The sequence below is a fragment of the Triticum urartu genome, chromosome 2A, assembly GCF_056163025.1.
Source record: "Triticum urartu cultivar PI428250 chromosome 2A, HENAU_Tu73, whole genome shotgun sequence".
Classification (NCBI taxonomy): Eukaryota; Viridiplantae; Streptophyta; class Magnoliopsida; order Poales; family Poaceae; genus Triticum; species Triticum urartu.
In genome coordinates, this window is record NC_141874.1 from 466853899 (window position 1) to 466876290 (window position 22392).

A 22392-nucleotide genomic window follows, 5' to 3' on the forward strand; every position below is an offset into this window, starting at 1 on the left:
CCTTTCATCATTTTTATTTGTTTCTTTCACAATATTTATCAGATTTTTTTACTTTATTTCCTTTTCTATCTATTTTATTCTTTCTTATTTGGTTTTTGGTGGTTTTATTAGTCAGATGACCCTATACGACCACCCGGCACATACGACCCCAAAAATGGAATTTAGGTAACATTGTCTGGCAGTGTGAGGCACGCGTCCTCCAATGTAAGAGTGACATGCGACACACTAACATGCATATTTTTTTCTTTCTCCTTTATCTAAAACACATTTTTTTGTTTTCATTTTCCCATATAGAATAATTTTTAAGTACTCCCTGATATTTTTTAATTACACTATAATTATTTTCTTAATAGAGATTATGTGTTATATATACATGACAAACATTTTCTGAATAAAGGAAGAACATTTTTAAATACATGATAAAGGTTTTTTTAAATATAAGATGAACATTTTTTACGCTGAACAACTTTAAACACACAATAGCTTTGTAAACATGTGATTTTTAAATACATGATAATACTTAAAAATACATGATATAATTTTGTAATACACAATAAAAATAAGATGATGGATAATTTAATAACCGTGGTGAATCTTTTCCTAAATACACAAGGACATTTTAAGTATCTCGATGAACATTTTTTATCACACAATGAACAGAATGTAAGAATAAAATAATAAGGAAAATATAAAACAAAATACATGTGAACATTCTTAGTACATGATTTTTTTAATAATTTATAAATATGTGAACTTTTTTTTAAATACAGGAATATTTTGTAAATACACGATGAACAAAATTCGAATACATGATGAAAAATATAAGGACAAAAATATTGAATAAAAATGAAACAAATCTCATGCGAACATTTTTTAAATACACGATGGGCATTTGAAGGAAAAAAATAGCGTGCTATACAAAATAGCGCCGCCCCTTGAAATATGCTATTAGCATGTTATAGCACGCTACAGCGTTCAATTAGCCAGACATTGTACACTGATCAATTTAGTGAGACAATTTTCTACATGCTATAGCGTGCTATTTTTTTCCGGTATTTTAATACACGGTGCTTTAACGCAAAGACTAGTTTTAACGTGTGCCACAATATTTTAAAATACACAATGAAGAATTATTTAGTATAATGACCAAAAATTAAGTAGCAGAAAACAAATTTAAAAAATAAAACAAGAAATAAATTGTTTTAATACAAGACAAACATTTTTCAATACATGATGAATTATTTTTAAATACTTGATGAATCTTTTTTTAATTACACAATAACTTTGTTCAAAATCCAATGAATATACTTATTGCAGAATGAACACAAAATGTACAACCATAAAAAGTATTAAAAATTGAATAATAACAATAAAGACAAAGTAAAATCGGGAACAAAAATAAAAAAAGTCCAACTTTTTTATTTAAAATATGAAACCGTAAATATAAAAGTTGAAAACTAATAGTAGAGAAAATGAAAATAGCACAAAAAAAACCAAGAAAAAGAAACAAAATCCAGGCTAAAAGCCGCACGAACCACATCCCCATCTTTTCTGTTGAGCCTTGTCCACGATAGAAGCAACATGACATATATCTCAAATGGGCGAGATACACCTTTGTGTCTATGTCGGGCTGATGAGTCGATGCGTCAGGTCGCGAGACGGTTCAGTTTGCTCTAAGGCTCCTCAGAAAACTACCAACGTTGGGCTAACTTTTTTTTATGGGAAAGCCTTTACGGAATGGGTGTGCTAAAAAATTAGCAATAAAAACTGGAGGTGCATCCACCCATACGGAAGGGGTGTTTGCATAATCCCACTTAGCTAGCTCATGAGCAACGACATTTGATTATCTATTACAATGCTCAACAGTAACTTTCTCGAACTCTCGTGAGAAATCTCTACAATCATCTAAAATTGGAGCCGTCGCCATAGAATATCTCCATTTAGATGTATAGCACCAAGCGCAATAGATTTGTCCATCCTCACGAAGACACTGTGACACCCCATGCTTAATTTCGACCTTCTCCTTTTCCTTTTAGGGAAATCCGTCATGACTTGCTTTATTGATTGCGAAACCACTAAATAAGGGGCATCCATTGCAAATGTCACTCCCACATTTTCAGGTTGCGATAAGTGGCACACTGAGAGTTTTCTTTTTTCGTAAATTCGTTTATTCAAAATATTTTATCTTTCAAATCGTACGTCCAAATCACATCACTGTTGGATTTCTCGCTTTGAGATCTTCGAAACTAGATCCCATATTAATAGGTTTCAATGAACTTTTTTCCATGAAAAAATCAAAAGAAAAAACCCGAGCCAGAAGCACGATTTTTCCCATCCCCCTTCCCTTTTTGAGAGGCAAAATTGTGCCTATCGCAGAAGAAAAAACACGTTTTTCTTTTTCCGTGAGGCGCAGGCACACAACTATGCCTCCCTCGGAAGAAAAAAATCATGTTTTTTTCTTTCCGTGAGGCGCATCTGTGCCTCTCACGGAAGCAAACATGTGCCTCTACAAGAAGCAAACCTATGCCTCTCACAGATAAAAAAATGTTTTCCCCACGCAATATTTTTTTTGTCTAAAACCTAGGAAAAACCGAAAAGCCAAAGAAGAAGAAAAAAAATCTAAAACCCGAAAAGTCATGCAGAAAAATAAAATCCCCAGAAAACGACTAGCGCGCGACATGTGTCGGCTGCTGAAAGCACACCAAGTGAGGCGCTCTCAGCCCACCAAAGATGACCCTTGATGAGCTCCCGCAAGGGATGCCACTTAATTAGTCTCGATTGATTGGCAAAAATAGTTACGCGTTTGCCAAACAATCGACAACTTTCCCTCGACTAGCTAGAGTATGTGCCACAATATTATTCTCGCTAGCACCCAGCTTAAAAATTACATGATCAAAACTGCGAGCCAAGGAAAAATTACAGGATCAATGCTACTCTTCTATATGGTTGTTGCTGGCCTGCCGAGTTGCCTCCACCTTGCATCCACGTCGACAGCTTCCATGCAGTCATTGTTAATGATCATTTTGTTGCAGCCCGCCTAGCCAGCTAGGAGTAAACCATCGCGAAGGGCCCGAACTCCTTCCGTCAAGGCGGCGGAGACATAATCTATACCACGTGAGCTAGCTGCTATTAAGCCGACATGCTCGTCACGAAGAAGGGGACCCGTAGCTCATGTGCCCTTGTCAACATAAAGTGCAACATTTATATTTAGTTTCAGATAACCTTCTCATATATTTTTGATAGAAAATAGACTTTATTCCTCACATAATATATAAGTTATTTACAATAAAAGGAGAAATAAAGTCCTTCATAGAACTATCCCAAAATCCCGAAGATCTAATGGTAATGGAATTTTTAGCTAGGCTATCTGCTAACTCATTTGCTTCACGAAAACAATGCACAAATAGATAACCTTTTTGTTACCCCTCAAAAGATAACCTTCTCTCTCCGCAAAAAAGAAGAAGAAAAAAAGAAACCTTCCCATGCCTTCTGCCAACCATGTCATTGTACACACGTTGTTGTTTCGAGCTTCCCTTTTTTTATTGAAACCCTTTTAGTGGAGAAACAGTTTCATCTAGGTCATGGATCCTCCGAGAACAAATAACACTGTGTGTCAAGACAAAACATTAACCTCATATATTACAAGAGAGCGAGTTCGTGAACGAGGATAAAATATCGGACGCTGCTCGCCAACACCCGTTGGCTCGTTTGTTGGACTGGGCGCACACCCATAAAAAGGTAAGGGAGACAGCCCTCTGCCAGCTGTCGTACCAGAAAAGGCAAGCGGGAGTTCTCCTCCCCGCACATGGCCGGACAGAAGGGATAACCTGCTATCCACCCCTTCCAACCAACCACGTGGCGGGTCGGTCCTACGCTAGCCCTTGGGGGGCGCCTCCTTCATCCTCCTTTTTCTCTCCAACCTCACGCGGCTGCTCCCTTCTTCCTCCTCAGAGGGAAGCCATTGTTTACCCCTAGATCTGGAACTCCATGCTTCCAGCAGGGGATTGACCACAGCCCAGCAACTTCTGCAGATTGTCTCCTCCTCCTCCCCTCCCCTCTGATTGGAGATCTGCAAGCCAACAAATCGTGCAGGGTAAGAGTAATCATCCTCCTCTCTTAGTGGTAAAACTGTAGGGTAAAAAAGCATGGATTTCTGCACATTGGAAAACCAAATTTCCTGCAGATTGTATTTGAGGTTTGATTGGGGTCTAAAAAAAGTTGATTTTTGTTCTGTCAATTTTCTTGAAAAAGATGTAAGCAATTTCCTACAAGTCTGTACCCCTGTACATGGGCAAGTTCCTACAAGTAGGCAGGCAAATCATGTTTGTACCTCCTGTACATTGGCAAGTTCCTGCAGGTAGGTAGGCAAATCAAGTTTGAACCCCCGTACATGGGCAAGTTCCTACAAGTAGGCAGGCAAAACAAGGTTGAACCCCTGTACATGGGCAAGTCCCTACAAGCAGGCAGGCAAAACTGGTTTCCCACTATGTTCATATAGATGAATTTTCCTAAATAAAATTGAGTTATCAGGCATGCAGCTTTTCATATTTTTGAGTCTAAAAACACTTGATTATTTTTGTAGGCAAGTTCTATTAAAACATCAGGCAATTACTGTGTTGCATTGCAAAAAAACAGGGGACAAAAATTCACAAAGAAGGATACTGGAGGGGGAAAAAGGATATATAGATAGAAGAAGTACCTAATAAATTGCCTTCTTTTAGACTTGTTTTGACCTTCACATCCCTACAAATTCAAAAAAATGGTGCTTAGGCTCTGTAGAACTTGTATACAAAGCAAAAGTTTTTGGGTAGGTGGGGGAATGATGTAGTCACCTGATAAAATGAGATGTTTGCTTCTGTATATTTACACACAAAAATGCAAAAAGAGAAAGTGGTAGTAATTTGCTGATCCTTTGCAAAGTTAGTAGACATTAGGCAAGTAAACAGGTATACACTAGTGGTAGTAGAGGTTTTTGCAAACTGAAACATGATGTGACAACACGAGATACGTCAAAACACATGAGTCTGAGTTGCGTATCATAGATGTAACGCACTACACATTGCTGTTTAGAGAAAAAAATAGAAAAAATCCACAGTTCATCTACTCCTTGATAAAATCCACATTGGCCTGGAGATTCTTTTTTGCGGCTGTAGCTTGAGCACGGAGTGAAGAATTCAGAAAAACATGTCTTTACTTCTTCTCAATTCCTGTTAAAGAACAAGGATAAAAATCAAAAACTCATAGAACAGACACAAAAAATGAAGATAAAAATGAAATTCAAGGAAACTAAAGCAAACCCCGAAAAAATGACCATTTCGAGTGTCTTCGTAGATTGGTGTCACACGTTTTTGCATCTAGAGTTGCGTTTCATTTTTGTTCTTATTTTCCCTGGAAATCAGTGTCATTGCTGTTTCTTTTCTCCCCAGGTTTGAAAGATGATTGACTTAAACGAATTGCCTGATGACACTAATTCTGAAATGCGTTTTACGGGTGGTATTGGAGTTGAAGACCCCGTGTATTGTACGCAGCCTGTTGCCCAGCCCCCTGGTGGAGAATACAAAGAAGTTGTAGGAGAATCTCCTAATCCCATGAGCACTCAGCAAGCTCCTGCTGCACCTGAAGAAGCTATGCAGACAGAAGGTGATACTTTTGATGACACCACCACAATTGGAGAGACAGGTGGAACTATTGGACAGGGAGTTGTGGGAAATGACAATGATGATGAAGCTTGGTCACAACCAAAAGAGCCTTTCATAGGAATGAGGTTTGATACTCTCGAGGGTGCAAAAGAACACTATAATGCCTATGCTCTCCGACTTGGGTTTTCAATCAAGATGAACACTTCTAGGAAATCAACGAAATCTGGTTTGTTGGAAAAGCAACAATTTGTTTGCAACAAATTCCGAAAACCCAAAGTTGATGACGGAGATGCAGAAACTGCCCCAGTCCTAGATGTGATTGAAGATTTTAATGGAGATGCCGATGAAGGTGAGGATGATGAGATTGTCTTCCTTGATGATGAGTGTAAAAAGAAGAAGAAATCTAAGAGAAGAAAGCGAGACACAATAGTCCAAACAGGGTGCAGAGCAAGAATGGTTGTGAAGCTAATGGACAGTTGGTGGGAGGTGATTTTCTTTGTTCGTGAACACAATCATGCATTGGTTGACAAACCATCACTAACTAAGTACCTCCTATCACATCAAGGGATTCCTCCAGAAGAAAAACTATTCCTGAAGAATCTTCATAACTGTAATTTGACCAAAGGTCTGTGTCCACATTCTACCCAAAAAAACTCTGTTTTCTTGTGGGAATTTTTTCATAAAGTTGCCTGTTATTATTTTGCAAGTTGCTTGTACTTAGTTCTTGTTTTTGCCAACTAATCTGGTATCACAGGGGAAACCTTTTGTGGTTTCTACAGAATTGCTTACAATTAAGTAGGCAAGCTTTGTGGTCCTCTGAAAAAATAATTTGCACGGAGTTGCCTTTTGGCTCATGCAAGTTGCTTGTTCTGCTTAAGCAAGTTGCTTGTTCAGAAAAGGATGTCAACTTCTGCGTCCTTGATGCACATAAGTTGCCCCACCATGCAAAAAATAAGTTCAGCTTTCTCTGGGAAAACAAATCGATTCATTGTGTGCCAGGGGGGGGGGGGGTATGACTTGCCTGTATCTATGGAAACTATATGAGTTAGAAAAGAAAAAGATGGGCAACTTCTGTGTCCTTGATGCACATAAGTTGCCCCCACCATGCAAAATATAGTCGAGCTTCTGTGGAAAAAAGAAAATTGATTCATTGGTTTGTGTTGGTTTGCTGTTGTTCTGTTTTCCAGTAACTGTGTTGCTTGTTTTCTTTCATATCCTAACTATGTTTCTGCATGCGATTTGTGTAGGTCGTATGATGCAAATTATGTCTAAATTTTATGGGACGGAACTAATTGTTCCTTATACAACTAAAGCAATATCAAATCTTAAATCGAGCTTGAACAAGGCAGCTACTAGTGAAGGAGATATGATAGAGACAGTAGCCTACTTCAAGGAGCAAGAGAAAACAGATCCTGATTTTTTCTACAAGGTCAAGTATGATGAGGAGGACAGGGTTATGAACATTTTCTGGGTTGATGGACCAGCACGGAAGGCATACGCTGAGGCTTATCATGATTGCATTTCCTTCGACACGACATACATGACAAACATGTACAACATGCCTTTTGCACCGTTCATTGGTATCAACTGGCACGGGCAGTCATTCATGTTGGGGTGTGGATTTGTCAGGCAATAATTGGAGACGAGCTTTGATTGGTTGTTTGGGAGTTTCCTTGAAGCAATGCATGGACTGGCCCCTAACAACATCATAACTGACCAAGACATTGCGATGGCTGAATCTATTAAGAACATCTTCCCTACAAGTGTGCATCGGCGTTGTCGTTGGCACATCATGAAGAAAGCTCAAGAGAAACTTGGGGCACTGTTGGGTAGGAACCCTGGTTTGTCAAAGGATTTCAACGAGTGTGTTGACTTCAGCTTCGCACCCGAAGAATTTGAGGCAAAATGGGCTGCTCTAATGGCAAAATATCAGGCTGCTATTGGTACATACTTTGACAAACTCTATGAGTACCGGACAACATGGGTGCCATGCTACTTCAAGCACAGATTCTTCCCTTTCCCGCAGTCAACACAGCGAAGCGAGGGCTTCAATGCTGTCCTCAAGCGGTATGTGAACCCGCACGGCTCGATGCTAAACTTTGTGAAACAGTATCAGAAGATTCAAACTCATGTGCTTGCTAGGGAGGGTGCACAAGATTATAGGACGGGCCACTTAGAGACTGAAATGTGGTCATATTTCCCCATTGAAAAGCAAGCATATGAAGCCTACACTAGAGACTTGTACCGTAAGTTCCGTGAGGAGTTCGAGATGATTGGGAGGTACAATGTACGCCCCTGTGGTGCACATTTGTATGTGCTTGAACCTAACAGAGAATGTGTTGCTAAATATGGGTCCAGACACTATTATGTAACAGCAGAAGTTGATGCACGCAATTACACATGTGAATGTTGCAAGATGGACAGAGATGGTATCCTTTGCTGCCATATCTTGAAGGTTTTCACCCACCTCAGAGTTGATGAGATACCAGCACAATACATCATTCGCAGGTGGACTCTGCTAGCAGTGCCTAATGCACCCCCTGTTGTGGAAGCAGCAGAAGCATAAATGCCGCCAGCATCGAAGAGGCAAATTCGGCACACCAACTTGCAGATGGATTTTTCAAGCTTGGCCAAAGTTTCCTGTGCATCCGATGCTGTTGCGGAAATTCTGAAGAGGCATATGCGTGGAGCTCGGACGGAGATTGGACACCTAAATTTATCTAAGAAGAAAAAAGCAGCAGTCCCTACACATGCAGATTGCAACAATTCTCGGCCGTCTACTAGTGGTCCACCAACATTTGGGGGCCGTGCGTAGCCTCCTGGTAGGCATCCAGAAGCAGCTGTGCCACCAGCAGGTGTTGCTATGCCGCCAGCAGAGGGGAGGGGTGTGCACTCAACTTCAACTGCTGCACCAAGTCCTAGATCTGCTCGTACTTCAACGCATTCAATTCATCAGCCCATGCACAAAAATCCTGAACATGCTCAACCCATCCCTAGAGACCCCCCAAAATCTACGACGAAAGGAAGAGCAAAGTCTAAACGACTTCAATCAGCACTTGAGCTACACCCGAAGCGAAAAAACAAATGCAGCTTTTGTGGATCTGTTGAACACACTGCAGGACAATGTGAGGCAAGGTTGGTTTGATAGGCACAAATGCAAGCAGGTTTTGGGAAAAAAAGAAATGAAGTTGTTGAAAACAAGAATAAAGAGGGGGGGCTACGAGCAAAAATATGAGCTGTTTTTGTAATTCTGGTTCATGATATGAATATCATGAGTTGACCTTGTATCGTAGTTTTTTTTGCGCAACTCTATGTCATTTCTCCCTGAGCTTGGACCCTTTTGAGTAATTCGTACACATTGTTGTTTGCTTTCACATATGTTAATTGCCTGGTTCCTCAGGTGTTAGTTGCCTAGTTTTAAATCTTTTTTCCGTAGTTGCGTGCTACCAGAATTTGTTAGTTCGCTGGTTTGCACGTGCTAGTTGCCTTATTGTTTCCTATTCAAAATGTTGTTTCACAAAAAAAAATTAATTACCAAACTTGAGAATAGAAAGAAAAACTTACCTATGGCAACTTCAGAATATCCTTCCACGGAGCTTTGTTGTGGACACTTGAAACCCATGTGTTGGTGAGTTGCTTCCGAATGTTCGGTATGTCATCTGGTTCATACTTGGGTACAGCCCTTGCATCCCATTTGCTTGTATTGGTCAGCCCGTAGATCCCGCAATCAATGCTTTTGTACCACACACAAAGAAGAAGCAAAAACAACATGTGTGGGGGTTAGCCTATCTTCATGCATGAGACTGGATTTACAAAGTATGAAAACCAGAAAGGACTTTTAGGCAACTTGTGTGTGTTCTGGGCACACAAGTTGCCTCACACAGAAGTTGCCTCCCCCCACCCACTCCTTTTCTGCTTTTTGAGGCACTTTATGTGTGATCTGGGCACACAAGTTGGCTAAACATGTAGGCAACTTAAATGTGTTCTGGGCACACAAGTTGCCTCACACGTAGGCACCTATACGTGCGGTCTGGGCACAGAAGTTGCCTCCCCCCACCCACCCACCCCTTTCCTGATTTTGAGGGCAACATGTTAGAGATGTACAAAAAGGAGAAGGGAGTTGGGGCAATTTATGTGTGCTCTGGGCACACAAGTTGGCTAAACATGTAGGCAACTTAAATGTGTTCTGGGCACACAAGTTGCCTCACACGTAGGCACCTATACGTGTGGTATGGGCACAGAAGTTGCCTCCCCCCACCCACCCACCCCTTTCCTGATTTTGAGGGCAACATGTCAGAGATGTACAAGAAGGAGAAGGGAGTTGGGGCAATTTATGTGTGCTCTGGGCACACAAGTTGGCTAAACATGTAGGCAACTTAAATGGGTTCTGGGCACACATGTTGCCTCACACGTAGGCACCTATACGTGCGGTCTGGGCACAGAAGTTGCCTCCCCCACCCACCCACCCCTTTCCTGATTTTGAGGGCAACATGTTAGAGATGTACAAGAAAGAGAAGAGAGTTGGGGCAATTTATGTGTGCTCTGGGCACATAAGTTGGCTAAACATGTAGGCAACTTAAATGTGTTCTGGGCATACAAGTTGCCTCACACGTAGGCACCTATACGTGCGGTCTGGGGACAGAAGTTGCCTCCCCCCACCCACCCCCCTTTCCTGATTTTGAGGGCAACACGTTAGAGATGTACAAGAAGGAGAAGGGAGTTGGGGCAATTTATGTGTGCTCTGGGCACACAAGTTGCCTCCCACCCCTCCCACCCACCCGCCCCAATCAGGTAGGTTTTTGGGGGGTGTTAGGCAACTTGTGTGTGGGTTAGCCTATCTTCGTGCATGAGACTGGATTTACAAAGTATGAAAACCAGAAAGGACTTTTAGGCAACTTGTGTGTGTTCTGGGCACACAAGTTGCCTCACAAATAGACTTTTAGGCAACTTGTGTGTGTCCTGGGCACACAAGTTGCCTCACACAGAAGTTGCCTCCCCCCACCCACCCCTTTTCTGCTTTTGAGGGCAACATGTTAGAGGGGGAGGGGGGTACAAGAAGGAGAAGGGAGTTGGGGCACTTTATGTGTGCTCTGGGCACACAAGTTGCCTCCCACAAACCCGCCCAATCAGGTAAAGTTTTTGGGGTGTTAGGCAACTTGTGTGTGTTCTGGGCAGACAAGTTGCCTAAACATGTAGGTAACTTAAAATGTGATCTAGACACACAAGTTGCCTCCCCCACCCATCTTTTTTGCTTGCTTACTCGTCGGGAAACATTAAACGAAGGGGGAAAAAGCAACAAAAAAGTACACACAAAAAAACAAAGAAAATAGGACTTTGCTTACTCATTATTTTGCTTGGGAACGTCGATGTTTACAAGACTGAAGTCATCCAGCACAATGTGGGACTTGTGGTAGTGGTGGTTCCACATGGTACGGATAGTTGCTGCTATTTTCCTTGCATTAGTATCCAAATCTACATCATCGAGCGTCCTCCAGGAGTCAAGCACCTCAAATCTTCGGTCTTTTATATTCAGATTAAAGACCCAATAATGGTTCGAAGTTTTCTTCTTTGCTGGATTAAGGTTCTCCAATATAGGAAACATAATCTGTTTTTGTTGCACAAAAAAAAGTTAACGAAAAAATCGAACAAATGCCTTATCAAAATGTACAAAAAAATGGACTCCCTTCATTTGCAAGCAATTTGTGTCTCCAAAAAGTAAGTGAACACATATATAACTTGGGATATATTTTGTGTAGACATCAAGAAAATGACTCACCATGTCTTTTCGGTCCAAATGGTTAGACTTGTTGAATCTGCCATTCATTTCTTGTGTGTTCCATTCCATCTGTTGTAGCCTGATCTGAAAAAGAAAAAGGAAAACCATCAACACATGATGACCTATATTGCGCAGAAGAAAGAAGAAAAAAATGCAAAAAATACATATAAATAGAAAAGCTTGAAGGCAAAACTTTTACCGAGAATCGAAGAGGCATGACGACCTTCTTTGAGTCCGCAGGAAAATTCAGCATTATAGACTCGATGCCAACTTCGAACACGTTCGAAAGAACGACACCCTCAACCTTCATTGAGTCTGCAAGTTCCCTCAGGGTGACATCATATCCATTGTAATCAATGACTTTTGGGCCGGAAACAGAAAAAAAGCAAGGCGATTAAAAATGAACAAGAAAAAAAGTAACCCAAACGCATTAAGATCCCTGGAGCAAACATTGGCCATTGCTATGATTAGACAAGTTTGGTACCTGATGTCTGTATCTTTTGATTCATCTGCACTGATCCTTGTATGCAAAATCATTGAAGCGTATAAACGGTTTGCTTCAGGTTTGCAATGGAACTCTTTCTTGTTCCCAGGAATCATGAATGGTGATCTCAGGCATGGAGGCAGCTTGATGAGCCTCCTCTCATGTTGAAATGTGACTGGCTCGCCTGAACTACTACTACTGTAATACTTGCTGCCCGAACATAAATATGTTTCAGTCATACCTTGGGTGTCTTTAATAGGTGTGTGCAAGTTATTTGGTGACAAGCTACTGACGTCTTGCCCACCAATTGATTCTTTTTGCCTTCGCTCTGCTGCTGCACATGCTTCTTCTATAGCATCCCAATCATCATCTTCTATATTAATAACTTCATTCACATCATCTTCATCAAGAAATGGTTGTTTCAAACTCGTATTCACATCATCTTCGTTGCGGATTTGTTGTTCCGAACTCATTGTCCATGCAGATTGACTGCTGGTATTGGTTGCTTCTTTATGACTTGGAATAAGATCATCTAAGATAATCCCAAAGTTGGGTGCTGGACAGTATTCGTCCCATATCCCTTTCAACTTTTGCTTGGGGGGGTCATCAACTGGCTCTTCACATGTGTTTGCTGCTGGAAGGTTGATTTCTTTATTGGTTGGAACAACACATCTTGCTAATATCTCATCTATGTTTAGTGTGTCATTGGAGTGCTCCTGGTGTGTCTCCGGTGGACAGTTTTCCTTATTTGCATCCTTTGTAGGAGGTCTGCTGAATTTGGAGCTCATCGCAGGCACCTTGGTATCAACCTTGGGCGACTCTGGTACTGGAATTGGTTGTTTCATGTCGGTGTTTGGATTCCCAACAACTTGCTAGCTCCCTGTAGGTAGCATGAGATTAGTCTTGAGCAAATTTGCGACTGACTTGGATGGTTTGAGATGAGTTGTAGGCTGTCTATCAAGTTGGGGGCTTGTTACATGTAACTTGGCATCCTTGGTGATCATCTCAGGGCAGCTCCCTTGACTAATTGTAGTGAATGGCTGTCTGAGAAAAGGTAGTACTGGTACAGGTAGCTTGGCATCAGTCTGTGGCAAGTTTTCAAGTGGACTTGCCTGCCTCACTGCATTATTTGTCTGACTCGTGAAATTTGGCAATGTTGCAGCCAGCTTGCTGTCATTGTGCCTCAGCTTGCCAGGGGGCTTGGGATCATTCTGTACAAAGGTTGCATGTGAGCTTGCTTCTCTAAAATCAGTAAATGGTGGGCATGTGTTTTTTGGACAGGCTGCAGGCAAATTGAGATCAACTTTGGGCAACTTTGCACAAAAACTTGCTTGCTTGTTAACTCCCATACAAGTTGCCCCAACTTTCAGCTCACTTGCTCCATCTTTTAGCTCACTTGCTCCCTTGGTTTTATCATTCGGTTCCTTCTTAAGCTTTTCATTAGCTGATCCTTGCTTACATGTGGTGCCTAAGGGCTGCACTGTTCCCTTTTCTCTAAAAATTGGAGCGTCAGCAATTGGTGCTTCAGTTGTTCTTCGTACTGCCTGAGCTCCCATACAAGTTGCCCCAACTTTCACCTCACTTGCTCCATCTTTCAGCTCGACTCGGTTAACTTTTTCAGTTTGCTGTTTATGCTTGAGTGATGAAACAAGCTGCCTAGTTTCATGTCTTGGCTCGAATGCTCCAGCTTCAATTGGCGCCAAGTTGAATGATACCCTCTTTTGCTTCCTTGGTGGTAGTGGGGGCATATGCCTTTTTGGTTCTTCTTTTCTTTTTGCTATCGGGGCGTGGAATCCACAAATTTCTTGCATAAGCTCCTCCTGTGTGTGTAGTGGGCATAACTCTTCCATGTTGAAAGTGCATGCCATTTGCATGTTCTCGTCCTCCAGAATGCTTTGGAATATCATGTTGCTATATGAAGCAGGTGTTCGTCCGTCATAAACTTTCGGCAGATCAAGCTTCTCGCCTTCTAGCGGTTTCCATTGCTTGTTGAACTCCATCATAACAATGTCTATAAGAGATATACTTTTTGGGTCATCTGCCCCTTTTGGTTTGCTGCCATGCTCTTGAATGAAGAAGTCTGTAGAGCAACCGCCTTCGTTGGTGCTACCTGAACTTGCTGCCGGCTCATCTTCTGCAGAATTACCTCCCGGGGTACCTGCTCCGGTGTTGTGACCTCCACCCCTGTCCTCATCGTCTTCGTCATTCCCTTTCCTATTACCCCCTCTCTTTTCACTTATTTGGTCATTGTCCTTGTCCCGATCGTCCCGATCATCATCTTCATTCGGTTGTTCTTGATCATCCTTCTCCATTCCAGCCTTTTCAGATCCCTCCTCACTGTGCACCTCTTCAGTGGGGTGGCTTCCATTACCTCCATCTGAGCTGGTCTCACCGTCCCCCTTCCCCTGATCCTCATCAGCATGTTTTTTATCACCCGCTCCCTGGTCCTCCTCCAGATCATCATCTTCTTCAACTGTATTGGTGTTAGTATTGCCTGTTTGTGGGTCCTCATCATCTTGGCTGCCACCTGAGTCATCATTATCCGATTCGGTTTCGCTGTCTTCAGCCGATTCGTCCTCATCACTCTCGCTATCAGACTCGTATGACTCTTCATCCTCGGTAGAGCTGTGCTCAATCACTTTTGGGATGGATTTCCCCTTCTTACTGCCCCTTTGAGACGTTGCCCACATTGTACAGCGTGCATCTATGCTTGTCGTTGCTTTGCCGTCATCAAGCTTGCCTACTCCAACTACCAGCTTCCCAACAGCATGTGACATTTCAGTGCACATCTCATGAACCATCTCTGTCAGCCTCTTTTGTTTCTACACAAGGCACAAAAACACAAGTAGGTCATTGGAAAAACAACGATGTCACAAAATTTGAAATGAAAAAAAGACTTTCCTGACAAGATGTATAGTTTGCATACTTACAGTTTTGTTGTAGCTTTGTGGGAGCCTGGCTGCAACAAATTTTGTGATGTGATCCATGCTGCCAAACAAGCTGTCTTTTGCGCATCGGGAAAATTCTGTCTTGAGCTGCAACAGAAGCATGTTTTGTAAAAAAAACAGAAAAATGTCCGCGACTATACGGGGGAGGGGTGTGATAAATGTAGTTGGCTTGATAGAAAACTAACAACACAGAGACAGTTACTGATGATTCTAGCATCGTCTGCCTGATTTTTGAATCATAAAAACTAACTTCACACCCCATATCTCGATATGGCTAGGGAGAAGGATGAATAACAATAAGTTTCCCTTTGGTGCTATAAAAAATAGAAACATAAATTGGGGCAACTTATGTGTATGTGGGGCACATAACTTGCCTGCCTGGCTATCTCTTTTTGCCTGCTAGAAAAAACACTAAAACAAACAGAAACAAGTGGGAGTTGCTGGTGTTTGTACTATCAATTGCCAGAACTCAAGTTATGGGAGTTGTCATGAAAACATGGAAATTCTAGTGGTTTGTAGGTTGTGAGTACAAAATAAAACAGAAAGTGTCTGTGACTGTATGGGCGAAAGGGTAAAAACAACACCTAAAAAAAGGTTTGATTCAGCTAGTTTTCGAATAAATGTAGTTGGTTTGATAGAAAACTAACAACACAAAGACAGTGGCCGGTGTTTCTAGCATCATTTTTCCTGATTTTTGAATCACAAGCTAACATCACACCCATGTGTGGATATGACTAGGAAGAGGGATGAAGAACAGTAAGTTTCCCTTGGTGCTATAAAAAATAGAAACACAAATTGGGGCAACTTATGTGTATGTGGGGCACATAACTTGCCTGTCTGGCAACCTCTTTTTGCCTGCTGGAAAAACCCTAAACAACAGAAAACAAGTGGGAGTCGCTGATGTTTGTACCATCAATTGCCGGAACATAACGTAAATTTGCAAACACTCATAAAAAGGAGACCAAAAAAATAGACACCCCTCCTCTCCTTATCCAATTAACGGCAACTTCATTAGTGTCTATTTGAAAAAGGTTGTTTGTCATGCTATCATGCTATTCCTTTATGTTTAGCAGAGGGGAAAACTTACACGCAACTTTCCATACACGCCTGGCCCTTTCTTGTCTTTCTTCATGACTTTGGTTATGAGATCATCATTCCAAATGGCCGCCCTGGGCAGCGTGCTAGGAATTGGCTCATCTACCTCCAATGAATCAAGGTATAGTATCTGCATTGTTTTGGATTAAATAAGCATCAAATTTCATTCCCATAGTGTATTTGAATTAGGAAAAAAAAGAATGAACAAACAAAAAATTGTTAAATATTGTATTTGTACTTACTACTAGGTGGAAGACACAGCAGCAAACCGCTTTCTTCTTCTCCCCAAACCCCATGAATGCTAGCCTTAGTTGATCAACAACAAAGTCGCATATCTTCGAGTCTTTGATGACATTTGTGTTCAAGATAGCGGGGAAACACCTTGGCGAAATGCTCAAGCTTGTTGTTGGAGCAAGGAAACAAGAAAAGGCAACTGCCAGCCAAGCACGGAGAAAATCATCATCAGCGGCCCTGTTCATATTTTCAATCATTTTGCACCACGATGTCAGCGTAGGAGAGTTTTTGCCCTCAATCTTGTAGATGCTGTTGAATTCCCTTATGACATCGGGATTCATTTCGAAGCAGACTTTCCTCCCTTTGTTTGGCAAGACCCATATCCTGTGAACACTTTCTGCATCAACTGAGATCTTGCCCCTGTCAGGTATAACTATTTGAGACATCTCTGGGTCATAGTGTTTCATGATCCACTGACTGAGATCCCCTGGCATGCTAGTGGCTTTTATATCCAACAAGCCACCAAACTCTATGTCTCTGATAACAATCTTTTGGTCATCAACAAGGTCCTTGTTTAACTTGAAAAGCCTTGCAGGTGATGACCTGTTCCTGGGACCCTAAGAAAGGTTGTATAGATATGAAATTACCTTGAATAGTTCAATATGAAAAACGGCATAAAAAATGCAACAAGAAAATGACTTGTGCGTGGGTTCGGCACATGAGTTGCCCCCCCTCACCTCTGGGTGTGTGCTATGCTAGGGGAAACATGATCCAGAGACAGGTGGGGGGCAACTTATGTGTGGGTTGGGCACATGAGTTGCCTCACCCCCTCCTTTTTTTTGCCTATTAAAACATTATTATAATCCATTTTGTGTGGTTTGGCACATAAGCAACCATTATATGGCAAACAGGAAAAGAATATCGCATCTGCTTTTGGGACATAAAAAACTTTCTGATTAAGGGATTTGAAGTGTAGTTTACAAGGATTCAATAATACCTCAGTGTCAGCAACTTTACGACGCTTCTTCTTTGGTTGTTGCTCTCGAGAAACATCCCCCTCATTCACACCTTCGAATGGAGCATCCTCATTACTGCTGGTGCTAGGAGGCCGCTTCCCTCGGTTTACTACACGCTTTTGCCGCTTCCGCTCGTAAACAATTGTTCGGTTAATAGCTTGCTCTTCTGATATAGGTGCCTGCCAAAAAAGCAAGAAAGATAAACACTAAGATGCGCTTATGAAAAAAAGGGGTAGAGCGAGGTATGGGGGGTGGGGTGGGGCCCGGTTAAACCTCCACTCGGACTTCAGATGCAGGAGATGGGACCCTATCGTGCTGCGACGATGTTGACTCCAGTTGATCACGCTTTTTGCTTGACGGACCAGCCATGTTTGCCTGAAAAAAATAACAGAAAATTAGCAAAGGATTAAACTCTTCACATGTCGCAATGCTCATTTTAGCATCGTATTTGTTTTCTGTAAAAACCTACATGAAAATTGAACGCCAATAAGGGACAAAAAAGACTACTAACAATTAGCATAAGCACGTCCCACAGCCTACCTGATAGCAAACATTTTTTGGTAGCAGGCAAGTTTGGGTAGCAGGCAAGTTCCTGACACCAAAAACTTGCCCAAACCCAAACCTGCCCAAGACTTGCCTGCTACACAAAGGACTAGTGGATAAATAAACTTGCCTGACGTTTTTACCTAACTTTCCTGATAATGAACATCAACTTGCGTGGTACCTAATAAAAACACGGACTCCTACCCGAACCAACAAAATAGGGCCAAACTTTCCTGACGTTTGGCATAAACTTGCCTACTGGAAAAAAAAGTCGACAAAAATTCCTCCGCAATCTGCAGCGGGGGCACGCACACCTCCAAAACCTATTTTCGACCACGAAAATCGCACTAACCAGCCGTGGGGGCGAACATACATCCATGGATGACTAGAACTAGCGCGAAGTGAAAAACGCTGGCCAGGTCGGAAAAACGCATGACGAATCCCTAGTAAAACTCCGCGCCACCAGCAACGGAGAGATCCAAAGCGGGATTTACCTTCACGTCGATGAACCGCCTCCTTCCTTCGCCACCGCCCGCACAGAACGACTCCCGTCTCGCTTCGTCTCCTTCGTCGTAACTACCGCTCTACGCGGCCCGCCGATCTCGCTTGCGAGAGCAGCTCCCCCAACGGCCGACGAGCCGCGCGGGAGAGCAACTCGAAGCGCCGACCACCCCGCGACGCCTAACCACTCCCGAGAGCACCGATTTGAACTGCGGCGAGGCGGATTTGGGCAGGCGCGTCGTCGATTTCGTCAATTTGGGCGAGGAGGAAGGAGGAAGGAGAAACCGCCCACACTACCGAATGGGGGAGAGTGCCGTTACGAGAGGTGGAGAAGACACAGGTAATGGCGGGCCCCACCACACGCGACGTCTCGTACCAGCCAGGTTCCACCTGGCCGCGATCGCATGCGATCGCGATGCATCCGACGGCTCTCGCAGGGTGTGCTCGTTTCAGTCAAATAGCACGCGTGCACTTTTTAGAATTTGGGAAATATCCGAGTATTCCTGTACCAGAATGACAAATTGCCAGCAGAGTGTCTGTAGTCCAACGGTTAGGATAATTGCCTTCCAAGCAATAGACCGGGAGTAATAGACCCGGGTTTGACTCCCGGCAGACGCAGTTATTTTTCTACTTCTCTGTGATGTTCGTTTTTTTTTTTGCTTGCTCTAAGTCGTCAGATTGTACGCCCTATCAAAAGTATCGCCACACCACCAGCAAAACACCAGTGTCCACTGACCAAACCTTCCATCAAACATCTGGTTGACGATGAACTGCTGCTGGAAAAGAGCAGGCACGGGAGAGCGAGAGTCCCTTTCTCTCATCCCCGTTGCCGGCCGGCGGGCTGTTAGGAGAATCGGCACGCCACCGCTCGCTTCGCCCTGCTCGCAAGCAATTAATTCCTCGGCAAATCTGGTCAAGCAAGCTGCGACCAGGGCGATCAACCAGCCGTTGCTACGATCTACGGGTGAGGAACCTTGGTGATCTGGGGAAAGCGATGCTTGATTTGACGTTTCGTTAGACTGGAAAGGGTCCTCTAGTTTCCGATGAGCTCGGATCTGGTTTAATCGAGCGGTGTCAATCCGTCAATGGCACGTGCTAGCTAGCTCGCTTGGTTTACACTACACCCCGTATATATTTCGTGCTAGTCGCGAAGAAAATCCTTCTCAGGACACATCAGATTTTTAACTTTTGGGATATTTTATGTGACATCACCTGTGGTTCAACAGGAATTAATCTCGGATTAGTCTATGTGCTAGTACTACTAGACGATGAGGTGGGGTGGTGCGCATTTACAACTGGAGTACTAGCACGGAGTGTCAGTGTGTATGCAACACTGCTAAAGTCAAATTGGAAAACATATTATTATCAGTGAGATGTGTCCCAGTGTAGACTATCCGTGGAAAGAAAGGTCCGCGTGAGATAAGGCTAACTGAAGCTCACCATCACGTCGACAATCCTCGTTGATTTGAGAGGCAAATCTCGCTCTCACTCGTTGCAATGATTGCCTGCCGGTGAGACCGAAGCACACCACGGGCACGCACCCCAATTCCACGACGAAACTGCCCATCCAAGTGCAGTGCATGCAGGGAGTGTCTCACACAGCCGGACGTGTGAACGCCGAAAGATTCACAAAGCATGTGTCGTCCGCTACCTGGGCAATTAAGCAAGCAACAACAACTGCCTTACTTTTTCTTCTGCGACGAAACTGCGCACATCAGCCGCCGGTTACCGACACGGCGTGCAAAGCTGGACTCGCTGGAACAAGTGACCCGATCAAGCAGCAACACGAGAGAAGGTACGTACCAGTTGCCTCGTTAGGCCATCTTCAACTCCGACTCTCAAACTGTTTATATATGTTAGCCGATTTGAATGTACTTTTTAATACAAAACAAAGACAAAGATGAAGGGCTTTGCCAGAATCCGGACAACGGACACGTAGGACTCCAGCATCCCGGCCCATCCAAAACCCGTCTCGGTCTCATTTTCTTCCAATCCGGCCCTGCTCTCTCCTTGTTTTGCATCCGCACCCTCCTTCTCCGACGCATCGCCGTACCACTCCGGCCAGCACACACGCATTGCCGCACCTTCGCAACCAGCACCGACGCGCCTGCTCGCCTTTTACGACAGCATCGTCCACCCAGGACACGTCCGTAGGCAATACACTCCACCCCTTGTCGACATCGTCCATGACAGTCACCACACCCGGTAGATGTTCGGTCAAACTGCGCACATCAGCAGCCGGTTACCGACACGGCGTGCAAAGCTAGACTCGCTAGAACAAGCGACCTGATCAAGCATCAACACGAGGGAAGGTACGTACCAGTGGCTTCTAGCACATCTTCAATGTCGACCCTTAAATCGCACACATATGTTCGGATCATATTGTCGTGCGTGTTGTGTCATCCAACACGGGGTTGTATCGGTCCGATGATCGGTCCTGACGCACTTTTCCCCGTAAAACAGAGACAAAGGTGGAGGGCTTTGCCAGACTCCAAACAGCAGACGCGTAGGACTCCGACACCCCGGCTCATCCAAAACCCCCTCCCGGTCCTATTTTTTTCCCAATCCAGCCCTTCTCCCCCTCTTGCTTTACATCTGCACCCTCCTCCTCCGACGTCAGTGTTGTACCTCTCCGACTAGCACATAGGCATTGGCACCTCCGCAAACAGCACCGACGCGCCAGCTCGCCTTTTACGATGGCGCCGTCCACCCAGGACGCGTCCGTAGGCAGGTAAACTCAACCCTCTGTCGACGTCGTCCATGGCGGTCACCACACCCGATAGGTGTATAGTCAAATGCCATTCAGCTTATCTTTCGAACGCCATGTCGTTTTCTTAGAGTACAGAGGATGGCGGGGTACTCTACCATGGAAGATGAGTTGTTGTGCGATCCGTGATTGGACGTATCCGCGAGTTTCGTTGGCAGGAGCAAAGGGGGGGACCTTCTTGCAGCAAGTGCATGAGTAGTTTCACGCGCGAAAGCACATTGCATCCTACGACATGCACATCAGCCATGATCACAATGTGAGGTCATTATCGTATCGATGGTATGCCATCTAGACCTCCATCTCCAAGTTTTGTGGCATGTTTGATATACTGGAGGCAAGGTGGCCATTGCGCGCGGCAGAGGATGAGATCGTAAATGTTGCTTCTTCTTGCTCAACTTATTGATTGATTGATTGATTCATTCAATATTGCTCTACATATTGTGTAGCCCGCACGCGTTGTCGTGATGTACCACGGGATGGAGGGACGGCCATTTATGCACATGCACTGTTGGATGAAGCTGAACGGGCAGTATGTGTGGGACGACATGATCCGTTATTCTCATTGAATTTGAACTATTGTTGTACTAGAGTTATTTGCATGCTATGTATGGATGATTTGTACTATTTTCTATCCAAACTATTATGAAATCCACCGTGCTTGCACGAATTTCGTCCGGTTAGTTGAAACACGACTTGAAATGTATGCAGGCAGCGTTGGAGGGCCGGCTCCCGCATCAGAGTCCGCAGACTGGTCCCCTGTCCGTGGACGGATGTCGGAGCGAATTTCCTCCTGCATCCGTTTGCGGACAGGGGGGACCAGTCCACGGACATAGATGCGGTGCCGACCATCCAAAGCTATTCGCAGGTGTCCGGCTACATTTCAAATGAATTTTAGTGAAAATGAACAGATTTGATTAAAACTCAAACAAACTGGATGATATTCATTTAACTAGGATAATTTTTACATAAAACCGGACGATATATCTGTCTCACTGGCGGCGCTCCCTGTCGATGTACTCCTGTGCCATTACGGTGCTCCTAGACGACGAACAGTTGCCGCTGCTGAGGTAGTGGCGAATGCGAGCACGCTCCTTCGTGGCGATCGCATGGGGCATGGGCGGTGGCGAGAGGCGCTCCTCCTTGACACGGCGGGGTGGCCGAGAGCGCGGCTCTCCCTTCACGCATTGGGGCAATGGAGAGAGTCACTCCTCCTTGATGCGCCTGGGTGACAGAGCTCCTTGACGTGTCGGGGCAGCACCGAGATGGGCTACTCCTTCAGGCGGCGTCTGATTTGGACGCCGCGGTTGCGCGGCGGAGAGCACGAAGGAGACGCGGGCTCTAGTTTCACAGGAAGGAGGGTCCCCAGTGGCACAACCGGGCAGTTTAGGT

General features: G+C 43.9%; 4 protein-coding genes and 1 pseudogene across 4 annotated transcripts; 3 read left to right on the plus strand and 2 right to left on the minus strand.

The window, feature by feature from the left end:
• Positions 1-5435: 5435 nt before the first annotated feature.
• On the plus strand, positions 5436-6247 carry LOC147985487 (protein FAR1-RELATED SEQUENCE 5-like; annotated as a pseudogene).
• Positions 6248-6894: 647 nt separating this feature from the next.
• Positions 6895-7275, plus strand: LOC147985488 (protein FAR1-RELATED SEQUENCE 5-like). The gene has a single exon (XM_087541603.1). It carries the CDS (start codon positions 6895-6897, stop codon positions 7273-7275), a length of 381 nt encoding a protein of 126 aa, XP_087397729.1.
• Positions 7276-7368: 93 nt separating this feature from the next.
• Positions 7369-8205, plus strand: LOC147985489 (protein FAR1-RELATED SEQUENCE 5-like). Its single transcript, XM_087541604.1, has one exon. The coding sequence runs from the start codon at positions 7369-7371 to the stop codon at positions 8203-8205; it is 837 nt and encodes a 278-aa protein (XP_087397730.1).
• A 998-nt stretch (positions 8206-9203) lies between these two features.
• LOC147985490 (uncharacterized) lies at positions 9204-12744 on the minus strand. The gene is made up of 5 exons (XM_087541605.1): positions 11901-12744; positions 11615-11784; positions 11416-11499; positions 10982-11244; positions 9204-9372 (listed from the first exon to the last, which is right to left on the minus strand). The coding sequence occupies exons 1-5, from the start codon at positions 12742-12744 to the stop codon at positions 9204-9206; spliced, it is 1530 nt and encodes a 509-aa protein (XP_087397731.1).
• Positions 12745-12771: 27 nt separating this feature from the next.
• Positions 12772-17362, minus strand: LOC147985491 (uncharacterized). The gene is made up of 5 exons (XM_087541606.1): positions 17174-17362; positions 16185-16793; positions 15935-16072; positions 14830-14934; positions 12772-14721 (listed from the first exon to the last, which is right to left on the minus strand). Exons 2-5 carry the CDS (start codon positions 16668-16670, stop codon positions 12772-12774), a joined length of 2679 nt encoding a protein of 892 aa, XP_087397732.1. The 5' UTR covers positions 16671-16793; positions 17174-17362.
• Between the last annotated feature and the right edge of the window lie 5030 nt (positions 17363-22392).

Coding starts and splice junctions, on each gene's coding strand:
- LOC147985490 (XM_087541605.1), bottom strand. CDS start 12,744: ATGAAACAACCAATTCCAGTACCAGAGTCGCCCAAGGTTGATACCAAG. Junction 11,500..11,614: donor TCATGCCTCTTCGATTCTCG/GTAAAAGTTTTG, acceptor TTTCTTTTTCAG/ATCAGGCTACAACAGATGGA. Junction 11,245..11,415: donor ATTTGGACCGAAAAGACATG/GTGAGTCATTTT, acceptor CAACAAAAACAG/ATTATGTTTCCTATATTGGA.
- LOC147985489 (XM_087541604.1), top strand. CDS start 7,369: ATGGCTGAATCTATTAAGAACATCTTCCCTACAAGTGTGCATCGGCGT.
- LOC147985488 (XM_087541603.1), top strand. CDS start 6,895: ATGCAAATTATGTCTAAATTTTATGGGACGGAACTAATTGTTCCTTAT.
- LOC147985491 (XM_087541606.1), bottom strand. CDS start 16,670: ATGCCAGGGGATCTCAGTCAGTGGATCATGAAACACTATGACCCAGAG. Junction 16,073..16,184: donor GCTGTGTCTTCCACCTAGTA/GTAAGTACAAAT, acceptor AAAACAATGCAG/ATACTATACCTTGATTCATT. Junction 14,935..15,934: donor GCGTGTATGGAAAGTTGCGT/GTAAGTTTTCCC, acceptor CTTCTGTTGCAG/CTCAAGACAGAATTTTCCCG.